Source organism: Buteo buteo, chromosome 9 (genome assembly GCF_964188355.1).
Source record: "Buteo buteo chromosome 9, bButBut1.hap1.1, whole genome shotgun sequence".
NCBI lineage: Eukaryota > Metazoa > Chordata > Aves > Accipitriformes > Accipitridae > Buteo > Buteo buteo.
Genome location: NC_134179.1, coordinates 36,494,271 through 36,513,163, shown reverse-complemented (window position 1 = coordinate 36,513,163; position 18,893 = coordinate 36,494,271). Strand labels below are relative to the sequence as shown.

The following is an 18,893-nucleotide window of genomic DNA, read 5'->3' as shown; positions in this document are numbered from 1 at the left end:
AACAAGTTTTGTGTTACAATTACCTTTACTGCTACATGGGGCAGGTAGGTTTCATGACTAAGCAACAATTGGTTGTTGAGAGGGAGCAACCAATAGATGGTAGAGTCTGAGATCTTAAACAGCTCATTAAAAAAAAAAAAAAAAAGAAAAAATGACAAAATGAACTTGAGGAACTTGATGGGGGTAAGAAAGTAGGATGGACAGAGGTTCCCCTTCAAGTATGAAGTTGCAGAAGTTTCATACTAAAAAGCAGACAGGAGGACTGTTTTTTACATAGTCCAAGAAGCTAACACTTCAATAAGTAAGCAAGCATCACTGGACTGACATTCCATACCCTCCGAGTCAGAAAAAACAGGTAGCAGACACACCTATGTCTTAGAAGCAACTTTGAAATGCAGTTAGCTTAGAAAATGTGAAACCCATGGGTCTTGGGCTGCAGGAGAAACAATTCAGAAACAAGTTTAAACAGCTTATTGCGTCAGTTTATTTTTCAATACTAAATGCAAGTTATAAGAAACTTGGTGTGACAGAAACTAAACAAACATTGGAGAAGCAAGTAAGCAAGGCCCTAGTGCCCAAAATTCTTTCAGTTGTCTAAATAAAGATATAGTAAATCTGTGTTATATGTAAATGTCTGAGAAGTTATTTCAAATTTACTTTTTTAAACTGATTAATTACATCAAACTAACCCCCAAATGAATTCTCTTACTGAAGTAAACCCAATCTCCAATAATAGCATATGCACACCCATTCCAGGTCAATCAACTTGTCCACTTCGAAGTTGTTGGTTTTGCAGTGGGTTTCTTCCCTGCACACACCACCCCCCCCCCCCGAATAAATTGCCTATACGTATAATCTCAGAAAAAGTTAAACAAAATGAACTATGAACTTTCCAGAAAAGATATTTTACACAATGTAACACCATCCAATTCATACAAAAAAAACCCCAAACAACAAACAACAAACCGAAACATATTTTAAAGATACACTCACAGCAACCAAGAACAGGATATTGTTATTCCAGAAGCAAGAACCATTCCCCTCGCAAGTAGTGAGAGAGAGACCTAAATAAGGTTAACATTTCATTAAAAGAGTTTAACTTAGCCAAAAGGCACAACTAAAAGCCAATAAAAGTAGTTTAATAATTCCAATGCCTACACAGCTAACTGGCAAGTGTAACGAGATTTCTCTCTTCAATTTAGTTTAAGGAAGAGGTCTTCTGGTGAATGCTTTCTTCATAGTGACATTATTCAGAGGCTGTATGAAATGGAAGGGAACCAAAAGCTTTGGAAGATGTTTGTGTGGGCCCTTCTTTTATTAGGAACTTGCACTCCACAACTGTGTGAAACTGAAGAATAGACTGTATTCCATTATTCATACTAAACCATTTACCTTCTTCTCCCCTACGCTTTACCTTGAAAATGTAATCCTTGCAAGTAAATGCACTTTGTGATAACATTTCCCATTTCCTCTGAAGCGATTTAAAAAATTGCTTCCAAAATATTAACTGGCAATAGTCAAGCTGCCATAACAACTCTGGCAAATAACCTTGTCTAACATGGTTTTTCTTAAAAACAAACAACACCCCGCCCACTCCCACTCCCCAAAAAACCCCAACCAAACCTAGGTATAATTCTGTATGAAAATACTGAACATAGAATCTTAAAAACTGAGGGTTTTGCCCCCATCACAAGCTGAGCAAAACAACTAAAATAGAATAATTTTTTCTTTTTTTCTTGGAAGGGTAGCTTGAAAAGATGTAGCTACCGCATGTTTTTTAAAACTATCTTTTCAACAAGCAATTACCATATTCTATACCTGCTCAAAATTAAAGAAAGAAAAGCTTAAAATTCATACTTTAACCTAAAAATATTTTATTTAGTATTAGATGTCGTTACTCAGTAACATTAGGAAAAAACATACAGCAAATATCTTTTGTTTTTTCCCAGTTATGACTTTATGACTAAAGCATCAACAGAAGTAAACAGTGGTAACTACAATTTAATTGCTTCAGTGACACTCTAGAGTAAAGAATAACCACTGAAAACTCTATTTTTCTTTAAAATAGACTGAAGTGCTTCAGAACATGAAATTAGGGCAGAGAGGCAACTACACCATTACTAGAGACCACAGAAGCACGGAAAAGATCATTTCTTCCAACCTCCTGCTCAAAGCAGTGTTTATTTCAAAACTAGTTTAGCTTGCTCATGATCTTATCCAGTTGGAAATCTTTGGAAATCTCCAAAGATGGAGATTCAACAACCCAACCACCTCTCTGGCAAACTGTTCACTCTTTGACCATTCTCATGGTAAAATTTTTCTTCTAATACACAGAGTTTTCCCTTGTTGCAACTTAGGACAGCTGCCTCCTGTCCTTTCACTGCACCTCAGTATCTCGCTCCATCTTCTGCATATCTCCTCTGTCAAGTAATGAAGGGCTACTACTATGACTTTATGGTCATTTTAAAAAACCAAAACAACAAAATACCACACCTACCTTTCAAAGTGGAACGGCTAGCAGGTCTCCCAACGTTATTCTTCTGGTGCTTTGTTGACATACGCTTCATCTGGCGGGGTGTACTAGGAGGAGAAGTTCCATAGAAGGTGTCAGCACTTGCTTCATCTGATAATTCCTCAGGGTCAGATTCAGAGATCTTGCAAGTAGCATCTTCTGATTTGCATTCTTTCCTGTAGAGAACAAGTTAAACCACGATGTTAAAGAATTTTTCCTTGCAATATCTGTTTAGAAAGCTAATCCATCAATAAATCCCAACCACAGTCAACCTTCTATATTTTCCTGACACAGCCATGTATATTTACCAAAGTTTTTTCGCACCCATATGGGCAACTTTCCAATCAGGCAAAGTATAAGCAACATACAACAAAATGGTTGTATAGCCGGAGTGTCACTAGGAGAACACAATGTGTAAGTAACATATTTGTTTCTGAGAAAACTTGCGGCAAGCCTAAACTAAGAGGTACACAAAACAAACAAAGGTTCAAAAATACTAACATAATGCAAGCCAGTCAATCTAATCAGCGGCAGAGACAACAGCAGAGGTCTTCCCTTCCATCTTCCACCCCCTAACTTGTGCATACCATGAAGGCAACTTCTAAATTCACTGAAAAGGCTCTCCACCCTTCACAAAACTTCTATCTAGCACAGGAGACCTAAATGTATGTTATGTACTTTTCACTGATTTTAATATTAAGTAGGTTTAACCTCAGAACTTTTTTTTTTTTTGGTAGCAAAAAAAATAACAGGGTTTGTATAGTAACTTTTTAGCCTCAATTACTTTGGCACTTTGGGAAAATACCAGTAATACTTCAAAAAAAAACCCCTCAGAGCTCATGCAAACACAAAATTAAGATAATGTATATATGTTCTTCAAACTCCAAATCCAGATGGTCAGCTTAACCATTGGATGCGGTATCACTGAATTCAAAAGAAAGCATGTATTTTTGCAGGATTAGTACCTATGTCAGTACAGAGTCCAACACAATAGCTTTCCAACCCCAGGTAGGACCTTTCATTGCTATTACATCTAGCAGCATTGGCAAACACTGCAGAGTAACATTACATACAGTATTACAAAACTGTAATTTATTTCATTATTTAAAAAATGCTGACTTGTCTTTGTAATTTTCCAAAACTCTAAACTATTTTGATTTAAATTGTTCAAAGATAAAACTATAGAGTAACTTTTTTCCTTCAGTGAGGTACAGGCCTTTAAAAAAAAAAAAAAAAAAAAAAACCAAAACCAAAAAACCCCAAAAATCAGAACAACAAAACAACAACTGCATGGTATCACATAGTTAACCCTAGCAATGGCACAATTCCATTGCAGAACAAGACAGACAAAGTCCTGACTGCTATGATTTCGGTCTCCTCCCCAGCCAAAAACTCCTGTAGCCTTTCCTTTGAGTCTATTCTGGCACTCACACAACTGCCCACTAAGCCAAAGCCAGGAGCTGACCTATTTGTAAATTCCCATGGCAAAAAAAGGAAAAGCCATCGGTTTTCGTATGTAAAATATGGGCAAGCTCAAAGACAAATTCCAGTGCCAGCTTCCTCTCATAAGAAGAGGTCAGATGTAAAACAACCACAATGTGGGACATGCACTCTTATACTAGGACTTGCTTTAAAAATAAAATACGACAAATACAATAAATGAGTAATCATGTCAGATACCCTTTCCTTCCCCCTGGACACTTGCTCTGTCCCACCAAATAAGATAAGTTCAGTAGAGTGGCAGTTGGGCACAATACTACTAATAGCTAGATCTCCTCTCCACGATCAAGTGACACACAGCAACGAAACTGCTCTCAGACTGTGAACAACTGAACTTCAGTACATTTTATGCTGCTCACTGATGTATTAAGAAATTTTAAATTCATATATGGAAACAAGGTATTTTAAGACAATCTGTGAACTGTATCATTGCCCCACCAATAACGTATCATTTGAATTCTTCACAATGTTAAAAAAGCCCCACAAAGTAATGAAATTCTCTGGTCAATTCAGGCTTCAGGGGAAAGCAGATGGCAGCAGGATGGGGTTTTAGTTTCTCTCACTATCCCTTTATACCAAACTGATGCTTATCTACCCAGGATAAATACAGAGAAGGGAGAAAAAGGGGAGGAGGAGGAGAGGATTCCAAGGCCAAAACAAGTCCCTAACTGACTGAATCCCATGGGTAGGCTGAAGCTCAAAGTGGCACTGAGACCTCTGCCATCTCTCAGAATATGGGACCCATTACCCCAGCATAGTCCTCTCATCCTCACCACTCCCCACCTGTGCCATACATGCAACTCTCTTGCTTTAACATATATCTGGGAGAAGAACATGCACCACTCTAGCTTGGAGGAAGAAAAAAAAATGCACTTTGCCTCCATCTCTTCACATATTTTATTTCTGAAGCAGGCATGCAAATAACACCATCTTGACTCTGGTAAAAGACATGGAGGCAAAGAAACATTCAACCTCAATCAGACAGTGCAAGACTAGCATCAGTACATGATAACGTCAATTTTAATTTCACTTGAAATCACAAACAACATTTTACTTGCTACTATTTTTGAGGCAGACGATGAACATTACTCATGCTCTGGTGGAATGAGTCTGAGTGTCTGCAGGAAGAAATAAGCCCAAATATTGCCAGCCAGTAGAAGAGCAGTAAGGCTAACAAAAAAAAAAAAGAAAAAAAAAAAAGAAAAAAAAAAATCAGATACTGTACTTTTTCTTTGCCTTTAGCTATAAAGAGAAATAAATACCTTAACATGCAGAACAGTTATGTTTTCTGCAAAGCCATGGAAATATTTAGTGTGTGAAATTACTCTTCTCACATTATAGCTTTGAGAAGGCAGCAGGCAAGTTCACCAACTATTGTAGATGAAGGACTCGGGTGGTACCAGAGCACCACCTGTAGTCCAAGGAGAGCCCTACAGTGAATTTGGGTATAATGACAATCACTCAGAATCACCAATACTTTTAGCTTAGTTTTCTTGCCTTGGAAAATTGTGCTGTTTGTGTGTCTTCTAACAGTCTGATTTAATTAACCACTACTGGCCAAATAAAACAAAGAAGTCTTAATCTGTTCCTACAGATCTTGTGAAAACAGGTGGATAAATAAGAGAAAAGGATCTTGTAAATGCTGAACTGGGAAAGCAGAACACAAGTTTATATCTTCTTGGACAACAGAAAAATTTTACTTCTGAGAACTCCTGCAAACATCCCTACTGCAGAAAAAAACTTCAGGCAGAGCACACCCTTCTGATTTTGCCAAAGACAAATCAACCACAAGAGACTAAACCACATGAAACAAGAAGTCATTAGTTCCAGTGCTTACAGAACTATTTATTTTTTCAGTGATCTCACTGGCCTGGCAAGGCGCAGGGTGGGGTGCTGATGCTCTTGCAGGGCCTGGCAGAGCGGATCCTGCAGCACACACATTAGGTCTCAGTTCCAAGGCAGTCTTAAACTCAGACAAGTTACCTTGTTATAAAAGACCAGTGAAAATACTGTTTTTCTTTTGGTTTTAAGTGAGTAACCTCTGCTAAGAGTCTAACAATCAAACCTCTTCACAAGGCTGCTGGTTCTTTCCTCAACAGTCACTACCTTATTTGTTTCTTGCTAGTCCAATCAGAGAGCACGAAGTCCAAAAATACTCAAAACACCCTCCAATCTCACACACGAATAACATACATACCTATACAGTGGGATCCAGCATGAGTTACTTAACATTGGGGGGGGGGGGGGGGCGGATCCTGGGTAACTTAGTAAGCTATTCTTTAATTTGTTAAAAAACATAGCAGATTTATCACAAAACATGCAGCACTAGAAGTCACATCACAAAACAGCAATCATGCTCTACAGAACCACTTGTTAGCAGCTGACGAGATGATCTAACTGGAGCAGGCTGGTCTGCTTAGAGAGAAGGCGGCACAGCTTGCAACTCAAGCTTAAAAATTCAGCATGCTCAGTTTAGGGTTTGTGTGCAAAGGCTGTATCTCAACTCAGAGCTCAAATCAATGCCAGTGAACACAAAGACTCAGTTTCATCAGTGAAAGCCTTATTGTACAACAATGCACTAGATACATAGGGTCTGAACTAAAGCAACTACATCAGCTTAGTCATGCTGGTATCAATTTTTCTCATCCAGATGACACCAGACACACATGATCATCAGCAGAAAACCTCTGCTATTAAAACCAGTTATAATTTTAACAGATTACTGACATAGCATTTGTAAGGTTTGTGTGCCATTTACTTTTATGAACTAACCAAAGACTAATTAAATCTGCAAACCTATAAAATGCACTGCTAGCAAACCTAAATCAGATTATAGTATTGGTTATTACACAGAACTGTTGGTTCCTAAATACTGCTGTAAGCAGAGTTAGGAAACATTAATCAAAGCTGATTTCTTGTTTGCTACCAAGAACTGCAGGTTTTCTCCCTCACAGCCAGTGAAAACCATCCTAATCTTCATCAGGCATATACCCAAAAAGTGAAAGCTAAAAGTGTGACGACTGAAGTTACTATTTGCCAAGGACAGTTTAAACCCAATGCTTACGAGAAAAATTGGAAGCACATAGTTTTCAAATTAGTCTGTTTACAGGCTGGTCTCATCCCCAGTTTTAATGAACAAAATGCTTCTTATCAATTTTACCCTAGGAATATAGAAGAGACTGTAGCCAGGATGCATAAATCAGGAATACTGGGAGAGTTGCAAGAGCACTATGGCAAAAAAAAAACCAACCCAACTCAAACAAAACATCTTGACAGCTCTGAAATGCAACAAAAAAATAATAACCAAGAATGTTTCCAACAACTACTGTGTGTTACACCAAGGTGCACTTCAACCAGAATCTGAATAAACAGAATACAAAATTTCTTCAATTTGCATACGTAGCTGACAACAGGATTATTTATTTTTGTTGTTTTGGGTTTTTTTAACTGAGTCTAAGTGTCGGCAATATTTCTACAATCTCAGTCATGAAAACTGAGATACATCTTCTAGATTTTTGAAGGCCTGGAAACAAAAATAGGAGGGGGAGAACTGGCGTGTGAAATCTGAAGCAACAGGACAGGGAGCAAGAAGTCTGGTAACTGTTGCTCTTGATGAAGGCCATGAGCCTTTCAAAAAATACAGTCATTTATCATTAAAAATAAATGAACACATGAAAAGACCACTGAAGATCACATAGGGACATGTTAAAATTAAGTAGGCTAAAGTCACACTGAAGAGTATGATTTTTAACCAGTATAAACTTTTTGCGCTTTACTGAAGCATTACTCAAACTTTAAAAGTTTGTAACAACCAATAATAAGAGGTCATGCTAAAAACTGTGACAGCTATATGGGGAAAACATTTTTTTTAATCTTCCCTTTATAACAGCTACCCTTGATCCCCATAAGCAGAAGTTTGAACTTATTAGGCACTTAGATAATTAACTCGGGTTCGGCCACTGCTTATCATCCCACACACGGCTTAAAAGCTTGCTGGGAATCAGAACAGTAGAGGTCATGTGATTGGACTACAAGCACATAGCAATAAATCTGAGTTAGGCAATTACAACGCAGTAGCCAGGGTAATCACCCACCACTACAGTTATGAAGCTGGGCGCTCCACAGGCTGCTGCCGTAAACAGCTTCCTGCAGTATCAAAGGCATTACACCATGCACACTTCAGCTAGGGTCTTTCTCAACACTTCCCATGGCACCCTGCCATTTCCATATAGAGAACTGCAAGATCTGTACAAGGTCCACCACCGAACTACCAAGTACTTGTTCTTGACACTCGGTGTCTTTGTTTAAAAGGCAAGTGTCTATTTTTCAAACATAAGTTCCTTCACAGGGATTCAGCTTGATAATTTAAGTATGTAGGAAGACAACGCTTCATCAACTAATCGACAACGTGCATTACTAAGAACAGGCTAAGGCAGCAGAAAATATACGCGCTACACATTGCCAATCAAATCTTTTTAAAGCCAGGGTAGCTCTCCCTAAATGTAATTGCAACCATTCTATTTCAAAGATAAACAATATTCTGACAAGAACATAATTGCAAATTGTCATCATCCGGCAGCTGCTGGCAATGCAAAGAGCAAACGGGATTTTTAGGTAACCATCTCTGCATCTGTTCAAACTGAAAAACAAAATGGTATCCAGTTAGAGCTGCTAAACACCACACACAACACAACTCTGGAATCAGCAGCTCTAACCTCTCTTCTGTGGGGCAGCACTGGGTTTCGATTTATCTGCACAGCACAAGAGAACATGACAGTACTCTTGGACCAACAGCACAAGGAAGGAACTTCATTAATCAACCTGTAGCTCTTTGGGAAGCTAAGACTGAGGATTAGACAACCTAATCAGGAAACCAAGTTAAGATGAAATGAACTCAAATTCTGCTAAAGTACAGGACTGCTATCTGGTGTAAACTTGTATTACGTTCCAGCATTATGGAAGCATCACACACTCCTATTTTTTAATCACCTTTTAAAGATTTCCTGTTCTGAGGGAAGCTATAAGCTTAAATGAATGGACTTGGTTCTGAAAACTTCCTGAACTGAAAGCAGAAAGGACTATAAATCCAATTTTGCATACAGTCTTCTCTTAAAGATCTGCTACATTTTTGAATACTAAAAGTGCGTGCTTGCAGCTATTGCATTCAAAGCAGTTATTACAAACTGCTGTAAGGGCAGCAAAAGAAACAAAAAAACTTGAAGTAAGAAGGACTGTAAGTGCAATTCCGAGGAAGCCTTCAGTAAAAATCAAGAAACAAATCTTGGGGTTTTTTTATTATTTTATTTTTTTATTACAGAGCAGCAGGAATTTGCTCACAGTTTGTACAAATAAAACTGTATATTTTGCTAAATACATCCTGTGTAAATTTGGCACAGTGTTATGGGGTGAGGGGGAAATAGCCTGGTTAACTAGATACGAAAATTCTGTGACTAGCACGGACATTTACATGGTGTATGTGTCATGTATTCCTATTGTGACTATACCTGCAGAGACAGTAAAAAAATATTGTTCACATTAAAACCTAATACTGACATACAGTAAGGGAGATACTTGACCTTGCATTCACATTTGAATCTCAAGTGCCTGAGCTCAGCATTTCCGAGCAGTCAGTCTTAAATCTTAATCACCAACAACTTCTGATTGCTACCAACATATTAATAGGACTTAGTGTTACAAACTTGGTAATATACTTGATAAGATTTTTAACAATATAATTAAATTTGACTTGAAACTAAGGACATGTCTGGCTTTTTAATTTGCTATCCTTAAGATAAGTTGGGTAAGCTATAGGAAAGCACCAAATTTTAGAGGTTTTTTTGAATGAGAATCACCACCACAAAGATAAATTACAGATACACTCCTTCTTAAAAGTTCTTCTAGTGTAAAAATCTTATAAAAACAGAAAAGCTTTCAAATTATGAAGGGTGAATGCAATTAGAATTGTAAAAAGCACTGCGTCTCTATTAAGGCCTGGATCGGCTTCCTCCTGAGAAAAAAAAAAAACTTTACCCCTCTTGGAAATCATTGTTTGGCAAATGAATACCCATGGTTTCGGGTAAGAAACTGGAAGGAGTATCTGTTACCTGCTGCCTTCCCAAATTTTAGAGAAAAGAAGAGCACACAGACCCATGCCACATCCCACCAGTAGAACAAAAAGCCCTGAAAGCAACTTTGAGCTGGGGGAGAGCAGCAACAAAAGCTTTGGTGTTCCAAGTTTCCAGCTCACAAGGATCTTGGAGACATTACTTTACTCTAGAAAAGAGGCATCTGGATAACTTAACTTGACAATAAACCCTGGCAGAAAAACACCTAACAGCAATCTCATAGTGCAAAACGGGAGCTTCAGAGTATCATCTCTTCTGGCATGAAGGCTGTATTTAAAAAAAAAAAAGAAAAAGGCAGAGAGGAAGCACAAAATAAAAACATTGTTCTCTAAAGCACTCATAATTCTTCCTGCAGTTGGTAAGTAAAAATCAAGACTGCTAATTCCTTTCATTTCTCAGGACCTGTTTTTCAAGCACACTTCTCTAACTCCATTAGTATAACCCTATGATCACCCTTATATCTGCATTATTCTTCCTTTCTACAAGAGGTGGCTAATCCTACCTAATCAAATGCATCCACTTCCCATCTCTTCTGAAAGCTAATATTTATGAGGGTCACATTCAAACTTTCATCAATCTGTCTAACCATAAAAGCAGATATTATGTAAGGCACACCAATGTCAAGGCTAAAATGAATGGGAAAAAAAAACAACCTTGAAACTTATCTTAAAATTACAAGTAAGTTTGAAGGAAATGGAGATGCTAAAGATAATGCCTGGAAGTAATCTGAGGAAACGAAAAAATATTTTATCATGTTGTTGTCTTAAAACAACATCCTAAAGCAGAAAACTAGGGCTTTTCTGTATTCACTAAGTATTTCAAAATAACATTTTAAAGAAGAAATAGTACCAGTATAACAACTTCAGTTTTAAGACATATTCATATTCAAATTCAGCTGTTCCTCCCAGAGGAATCAGGGAAAGGCAAGATATATTATCAATTGTCTCTATAGTCTAGGAATGAACAACCAGTGTGCTGGGGAAAAAAAGGTAGCACTTGGGCAGAGGATGGTAGAATTTATTTATAACAGAGGTAGTAGTTTTATCATTTACTGCTGCCGCTAACTGAAAAAAAGCGCTTTTCTCTTTCAGCAAGTCTGTAGATGCAAATTCTACAGAATCTGTTTTCATTAGAACAGCTTACAGCAGAGAAGCTTGTAAGAGCACAAAAACCATGAAGAAATATTAAAAAACTTTCTAAATTGAGTATGAAATGTAATGAAGCTTATTCACACAATTTTCTACAGCGATGAAGTAAAGAGCCTCAGAAACTACCAAGACTATAGTCACAGTAAGCTGACACAAGAAGGGTAACATGCTACAGTGTGCCTTTTGTCTCGCAGGTTGTGCATCCCTGGCCCCTCTGCACAGAAGCCAACAATCGTGTGAACTCAGTCACCAATTTGATGGGGGAAAAACCCCATTAATTTTTTGGTGCATCAGTTACCCATCAGATAATAAGCTGAAGTGAAAACTCCACAAACACATGACTACTAGATCTATAAAGAATGCAGTGGAGGAGGTTGGCTGCTTCTTGGGGAAAGACCAGGGGAAGAAAGCAACCTGCTGTTCTAACGTGTTGAGTGTAATGTAAAACTGTGACCTCAGTCGCTCTCTTCTGGCTGCAGCTGAAGCAATTTATAAGATGTGATGCCATGATGACTGTCCTTTCTGCTTTCCACTAACACTTTGCCAGAAGTCACTAGTGCCCAAGATGCACAAGCGTAACTGCAAGTACCAACCCTGGTCCTTCACTGGTGCTGCCAAACAATCCAGCTTAGCTGGAATGTCTTTGTTAGCAGGATTTTTCCAACTTCAACCACTTTAATTTTAATTAGGCAACCAAATGTACTTAATGTTATGCTAGCAAGTTTCATATGACAGATATTCCTCGTTGAGGGGGGGAAGAGAAGGACGTTAGAAGATGAAAATAGTAATTTCTAGTCTAGGTCAGCTGCAAAACTAATGTAATTTTTTTACTTGCAGCAATGATAAAAGCAAAATACTTAGGCAGGAAGATGCTTAAGGTAGTACCTGTATCACTACCAAGAACTGACTGAATTACATAATTCCAGTATCTTATTTATAAATTAACCTATGAACAAGGGGTCATCAACATAGAAATAATTACAGAAACACTACAACTTCATTAGTAAATAGTCAGAATGTAATAGTAGCCCTGTAATAGCCATGCTTTGCTCCCTATTTATGCCTTTTTTATCTTTGAAGACTAACCTGTAGCATGGCTGCACAAATGCAAACACCCAATGCTGCTATGAAGCCCTGACATACATCTTGCCACCTTCTTGCAAATTATGGGTTTACGCTACAACAGCCCTGCTAACAGTTAAGCACCAAGTACAATAAATCCCAGATCAGCTAAGGCCTGAGAGAAGTACAAAGCAAGTATTTCTGCTGCATGATCGGCAGTGGTTTGGAGCAAGACTTCACTGTGACAGAACAACCACTATTTCTGCAGAAATCTACAAGGAAAAAAAAGTCATTATTGGGGAAAAGACTAATGTAAAGCTTAGAGCTAAACAGTTAATCTTTAATTGATTCCCAATGACATCTTTTCACCCTTGGTAACTCTTAATTAAGCTGTTCAGTTACAACAGAAGGACCCAGCAAGTGTGAACACACTTCATTTCTATAGTACACTTCAAGCACATGACTGACTGTAGCCAGTTCCCCCCATTACAAAGTTCCTTACAGCCCTACTGTATTGACTAGCAGTATTTCTTTTAAGAGAAATTCAAACAAAATCTTCTGCTTCTCAAGATCTGGAAACTACAACAGTTTTGTAAATTACTAATACTTTGACGCTTTCCCCCACATTCTCCTATATTCTTGGGCAGAAGCTTCTAAGTGCTCGATTATTATATTTAGGACAGAAAGACAGAGTCACAGAAAAATGTAACAAAGGCTATTGAAACATCAGAAAGTGTTGAAGCACCTTACAACTTACTATAAAAATATGTTAAACTTCAAAAAGAAATCATCAAACAATGAGCTAAAAATAAATTAAGCAAAATGCAAATTAGTATTAATCATATATTTTTATTGCAAGCAGATATAAGAGCTATTGAGACCTATTTAAATGATCCAAGGAAGTAATTTTTCTTCTGCAAGTTACACCAACTAGAAATAAGTACAAAAATAAATAAAATAGAGCTCTTATAACAGTTTTGGCAGTTCTTCATGTTCTCATCTCAGAAAAAAATAATAATCAGAACTTCCTGTTCTTTTTTTACTAGTAAATTTGGAAGCAGAGAAAGGTTAACTAATTTTTCCATCTTGGATTATTATAAGTTTTCATGCAAGTTTGGATTATGACATAACAGCATTTAGAGAATATGCATGCACTTTCATCTCTGAGCTTTTTTTTCTCCATTCACAAATAGATTATTTGATTAAAACTGTACCATATGTTATTTCAGTAAGAAAGAACAACAGACTGTGTAAAAAAGTGTGAAAATGTTGATGGGTTTGTCACGTATCCACATTTAAGCCTACCAGGTGAGGCTCCAAATGGATCAAAGGTTAGAACGGTAGGAGTTAAGAGAGCTTCACCCAGCCCAGCCAGTATCCAGCTCTCTTCTCTTCAATGCCTCAGAACAACTAATGCCAAAGTATTAATTGGTTTCAGTCACCATGCTTCATCCTTAGCGCTACTTTTTCAACCTCAAGTATATCCTAACCCATCTTTGGGAAAAAAAATATTTTTTTTTAAACTGCAATTTCCGGGAACAGCACTTTATCTTTTCTTTTTTTTCAATATGAGAAGCCCTGAAATACATTTTCATCACTAAGGTAAAGATGGTTGAGCATTACAAAGCACAGTATAAATCCAAAGGATAAGCGCTGCAGTTAAATTCTTGGCACATGCACAAACCAGATCCCAAGGTCTCAAGCTACTCAAGCTACACACCTAAAAAATAAAGTATATTTAATTAAGAACTACTTATGAAAACTCTATACTATCAAATCTCGATGGATTTTCAGGAAAATTTAAACCACATCAGGAAAAGTTACATACTACTGGGAAAAGAGATACTATGAGAGAAAGCGTTAGGCTGCTAGGCTCAGCTATAAGTATATCATATACAACAGCGATAAACTGGGAAAGACACACACCTAGGATAAAAGATAACAGGCCATTCTTCCCCCCCTCTCCCATGCACAGACTTTACTCTTCTGGCAGAAAGTTCCATTCCTAGACAAGAAAAAGCTGACAACTAGTTTTGATCCCAATGTTTCAGTTAATCTTTTAGATGAAGTCAGCGTCTACAGGAACCCTGAAGGTAAAGCATTAAAAGTTAAATATGTTTTTAGTGGAAGGTGGTACCTAAGCACTGGATGCTGGACTACTAATCCACAACCTTTGGAAAACCCAGGCCATGCAATGGAGCTGCAGTACTCTGTGAACTATTTGGAGCATCCCAAATGCGCAATGGACATGCCCACAGAGAGTTCTATGGCGCAACCGAGAAGTAACAGAGGCACAAGTAACTGTGGTCTTGTTACCACTTACTGGATGGATGTTTCATAGCTAAAATGATAAAAACTTTTACAAATACTGCTCTCAGAGAAGCCATCAGCAAGTAAACCAGCAGCACACATAAGCCAAGGTCAGAATAAATCATACATGTATACCACATTAGAAAGCAACATAAGACAGTCAATACCATTAAATGTTAGCAGGACATGGAAGGAACAGAATGAATTTCCTCCTTCTACCTCATGACAGCAGGAGACATTCATCAGGGCAATAAAGTTATTTCCCAACTTGTCTAGATACAGAATAAACCTGATCAGGGTTCATGGCAAGCTGATGTGTTTTTACATACAGGGTTCTTGGACTGGCCATGAGTGCACATTTAACAACTCAGTAACACTCAAACTCAGGAGTTACGAGCAAACGTTCTGGTTTGGCTTTATGTTTGCAGTTGGCCAAGGATGAGCATGGGACAATTATCAGTTCTTTAAATTAATAAGCTTCTAAGTTATTTTTAAAAATTAAAAAATTATTTAGTTAATAGATTACAGGATAAACAATGCATCAATGCAGTTAACACCTGAGAGCAGAAGAAAACTTAATGAAAGTAATAGCCCTGCAAACATAAATGGCATATACAACAGCAAATGCAACCACACAGCTGAAGAAATAAGAACCAAGATAACTGTATCTTCCTGTGCTGAGAAGTCAACGTACTACTTGACTAGCAGTGAGTAGTATAAAAAAATTGTCTTCTAAATCTATTTTAAATCCAGTTTAAAAGAATAGTTTGTATATAATTGAAGAAGCATGGTTGTCATGGAAGCCGAATCTTTATAAGCCTTTAAAAATCCCAATTTGCTCCCTAAAATAAAAATTACTGCATATCCCTTATCCTTTCCTTTAAATTCAGTACATCTGTTTTTCATCACAGCACAGTTTGCATTCCACAAGGGCCAATATCACTAGCTTACATAATAGTAAAACCAACCTTGACACAGACAGCACTAATTAACAGACATAAAAACAACTCAGGCAGCCACACAACGCAGACTAATCCTTGCTGCTACAAATGCCAAAGACATCTCAACTAGCACTTCATGGGTGTTTGCGCGTAGGTGGAGTAATCAGTCATTCATCCCAATCTTGCACATGTAAACAAGAAAATGCAATACATGAAGAATAGAGATTACATCTTACCTCATTTAAATGCATGAACCCCACCCCACCCCCCCAAAAAAAGGATTGTAAAACTCTATACACTTAAACCATTTTTTCCCAGCAAAGCTATGATCCTAAGTTGATAAAACAGTTTTAAACTCTTTCACTGCTGATACACTATCAGTCATATAGATAGTTTGGCAAACAGAAAAATAGGTTGAGCACAATTCACGACATGACCTCAGGTGTTGCCTAAATAACAGATGCTGCAGACTGACAGCCCAATTCATTGTCATCATAGAGCAAACAAATCTGACAGACAGACCACTGAAAAATTCCCCAGTGTGGAGGAATTCACAATTCTGTCCTGCTTTATTCACAGCCTTGCCCCTTCCTTCACCCCCTGCACTGGATATATGCCAGGAGAAGAGGGCTACGAACAATCAAGGCACAAGTTAGAGTAGCCCTACGGCTCTTCATGCCTTTGCAGTGCCACCAAAATTGGCATCCCAACAAAGGAAATGCTTAAGGCCTCATTTTTCTCTATAGTGGATTTCGTGCCAGAAAATTCTTGGGAAAGCCTAAAATTGGGCTCAGAAAATTTAAAGCCTATAGGCCATAACCAAGAAGCACCAAACATGTACCTGTTTTAATTAGCGTTCTGAATTATCTAAGTGGAAACATCTATCTTGAAAACTTTGTTTGCTTTGTTACAAGGATTGATAGTTAAATGTGAATTCTTTCCAAAACCTTTTAGTCATATCTTTTCATTTACCCATAACCACTGCAGGCTGTCCAATGTCCAAGTGCAATCCTATCTCACAATTGACATGTGCTCATAAGTTCCCTGAGCGTTTTTCAGTTTAGAGCTGCCTCCCCTCTCTCCCCACCCCAAAGTCTATGTTTCAAGAAAGAAAGGAAGACCTGGGAAAAACAGTTTGCTTTTGGAGAGGGATTCTCAATCAAATGCTTTGGACTAAGGACTATATAATTAAAAAAAAAAAAGCCATGAACATATTGTGTGCTTGCCTTAGATTTACAGAATGTACCATTGCATTTATATTCTGACAAGACACAGAATCCTTACACAGTTTTCCAACACAGAAGGCAATCTCACAACAATGAATCAATAAACTTTCTCTTTTAAACAAATGTAGGTGTATTGCTAATGAGAATGACCAAGTACTTCTCCAACAGAATTAAATTTAACTTAAAAAGAATGCATTATACCAGACCCTTCAGTGCTAGCCAGAATTCTTTATCACAAGAACACATTCTTACTCTACAAACAGGATTAAAAGCTATCTGCCACCAAATGGATTTCAAATTCCCAAGCCTGCACACAGTCCCACTGATTTCAACAAGATTCCAACCTCACAGCCATAAGACTGAACACCTAATAACTCCAAAGTTTACATCAACTTTAATCATGTTGAAAAAGCTTCACTTTACTCTTGTATTACTTTTAAGAAAAAGCAGTACTACATAAAGCCAGAGAAACAGTTCTCTTCTAAAGCAGATGTGAAGTTGATACACAAAGTACATACAGAAGTGAATCACAGTGGAGTACACGCATTACCCTACACAAATTAAGGCTACCTAATTGTTTTGAGACACCTCCTTCCCACCCACCAGCTCACTCCGAAATAACTAATTCAATTTTCATTTGCTGGGTAAAGTTGCCACCACACTATCCACACCCACATCCGACTCACGTAAACTGTCTTTTAATAAGCAGAATCCAGCAGAGGTCAGAAATGGCCCTAGACAGGAAATGCCTGGGTGTTTTCCATTCAGGCACTGCAGATTACTCTTCTACATGAAGGCAGCCCAGGTCTAGGGTCATGCTGTTGTACCAGCTTAATTTTAAATCATTTTCTGCTTAACATGCACTATTATTCTTTGAAGATACTGTAAAAAGGAACTTGGAAGCTTACAAATTCAGTTGCCCTACTGGCATTTGTATTTCCTAATATTTCTGTTAAATCTAATTAACTGTTATATACCTTCTGGTTTGGGCATTCTCATGACGTAAGAAAAACAAATCATTAAAATACATTAATGAAAACTCAAACCAGATATTGTTCAACACCATAGCCTCGATCCAAACTGGAGTGCATCACCACTTCCCTTTTATTACATCAGTACGAAACAGTAGCTTGCAATATCCAAGAATGATCTCAGGAACGTGACAACACATAGCTTTTTTGCAGAGCACACCTGGAATACAACATGCTTGACTACTGCCTTACAGTACTAATTGATCACACAAGTGTTTTAAAAAACGTTTCCTGAATGCCTCCTAGTGAGAAGTGAAGTGCATCAACAGGATGTTATTTTAAAAGGAGAAATAATTGCCAAGGAATTAATAACTTGGACTTATGCAACACTTCTATAGCCGGCTGGAAACACTAGACCATGAAGTAATTTGCATCCCCATCTCTCAGCAGGGCACAGAGGGAGACTTGCAAAAAAACAATCTGCAGGTCAGCACATTCAGGAGGTAACAGCAGTTGCAAAAAGCTTGAGGCATCATAACGCTAGCCGTCTGTGGAAGTTGTTGGGCTTTTTTTTTTTTAAACTGTATCTTCTGACAAATACCGACTGCAACGTTGCCAGGAGCGATGCTCCAAGATCCTGCAGTTTTATCGGCGCGCCAGAGAGAACCTACCTACCTGGTTTTAATCACGGCTGCTATAAACACCAGACACCCTTCCAGAAGGCAGCGTTTTTAGCACCGCCGTTCACAAGTCAACGAGCACAGGTCACACTTTGTCAGCCTCCAGGGGGGCTCCAACAGCTGCTCCCCCTCCCCTGCACCCTCCCGAGCCACCGGCTCCAGCCCTAACTGCCGATAAAAGTTTTCCCCGAGAGCTGGCCTTGCGAGTGCCCCAGAAACACCCGTTTGCTCCTGCTGCTCAACGAGGGTGGGGGGGAGGAAACGGTTTGTTTTTAATTGCAGAGTGCCCACAAAACATTGCCTTACCCACCGCAGCCACTAGAGATTTCTTATCGAAGCACTTTCTCACTCGGTGGGCGCTTTATAGAAGCGCTGAAGCAGCAGCAGCAGCAGCCGGAGCTTTTGCATCGCGCAGGGA

The 18,893-nt window shown here is 38.2% G+C and overlaps 1 protein-coding gene across 9 annotated transcripts in view; it reads right to left on the bottom strand.

Annotated features, from left to right (window-relative positions):
- The window catches only part of MAP3K4 (mitogen-activated protein kinase kinase kinase 4), a 77,216-nt gene that overhangs the window by 53,813 nt on the left and 4,510 nt on the right, over positions 1 to 18,893 (bottom strand). For 8 of the 9 annotated variants that reach the window (XR_012651693.1, XR_012651692.1, XM_075036080.1 and 5 more), the window contains exon 2: positions 2,498 to 2,688. Coding sequence is in view for 6 of the 9 variants with exons in the window: in XM_075036080.1 (XP_074892181.1) it covers positions 2,498 to 2,688 (191 nt within the window). In the remaining 3 variants the exon portion in view is untranslated. Of the gene's footprint in view, positions 1 to 2,497; positions 2,689 to 18,893 lie in introns of those variants that run through there. The other variant, XM_075036083.1, reaches the window with a different exon arrangement.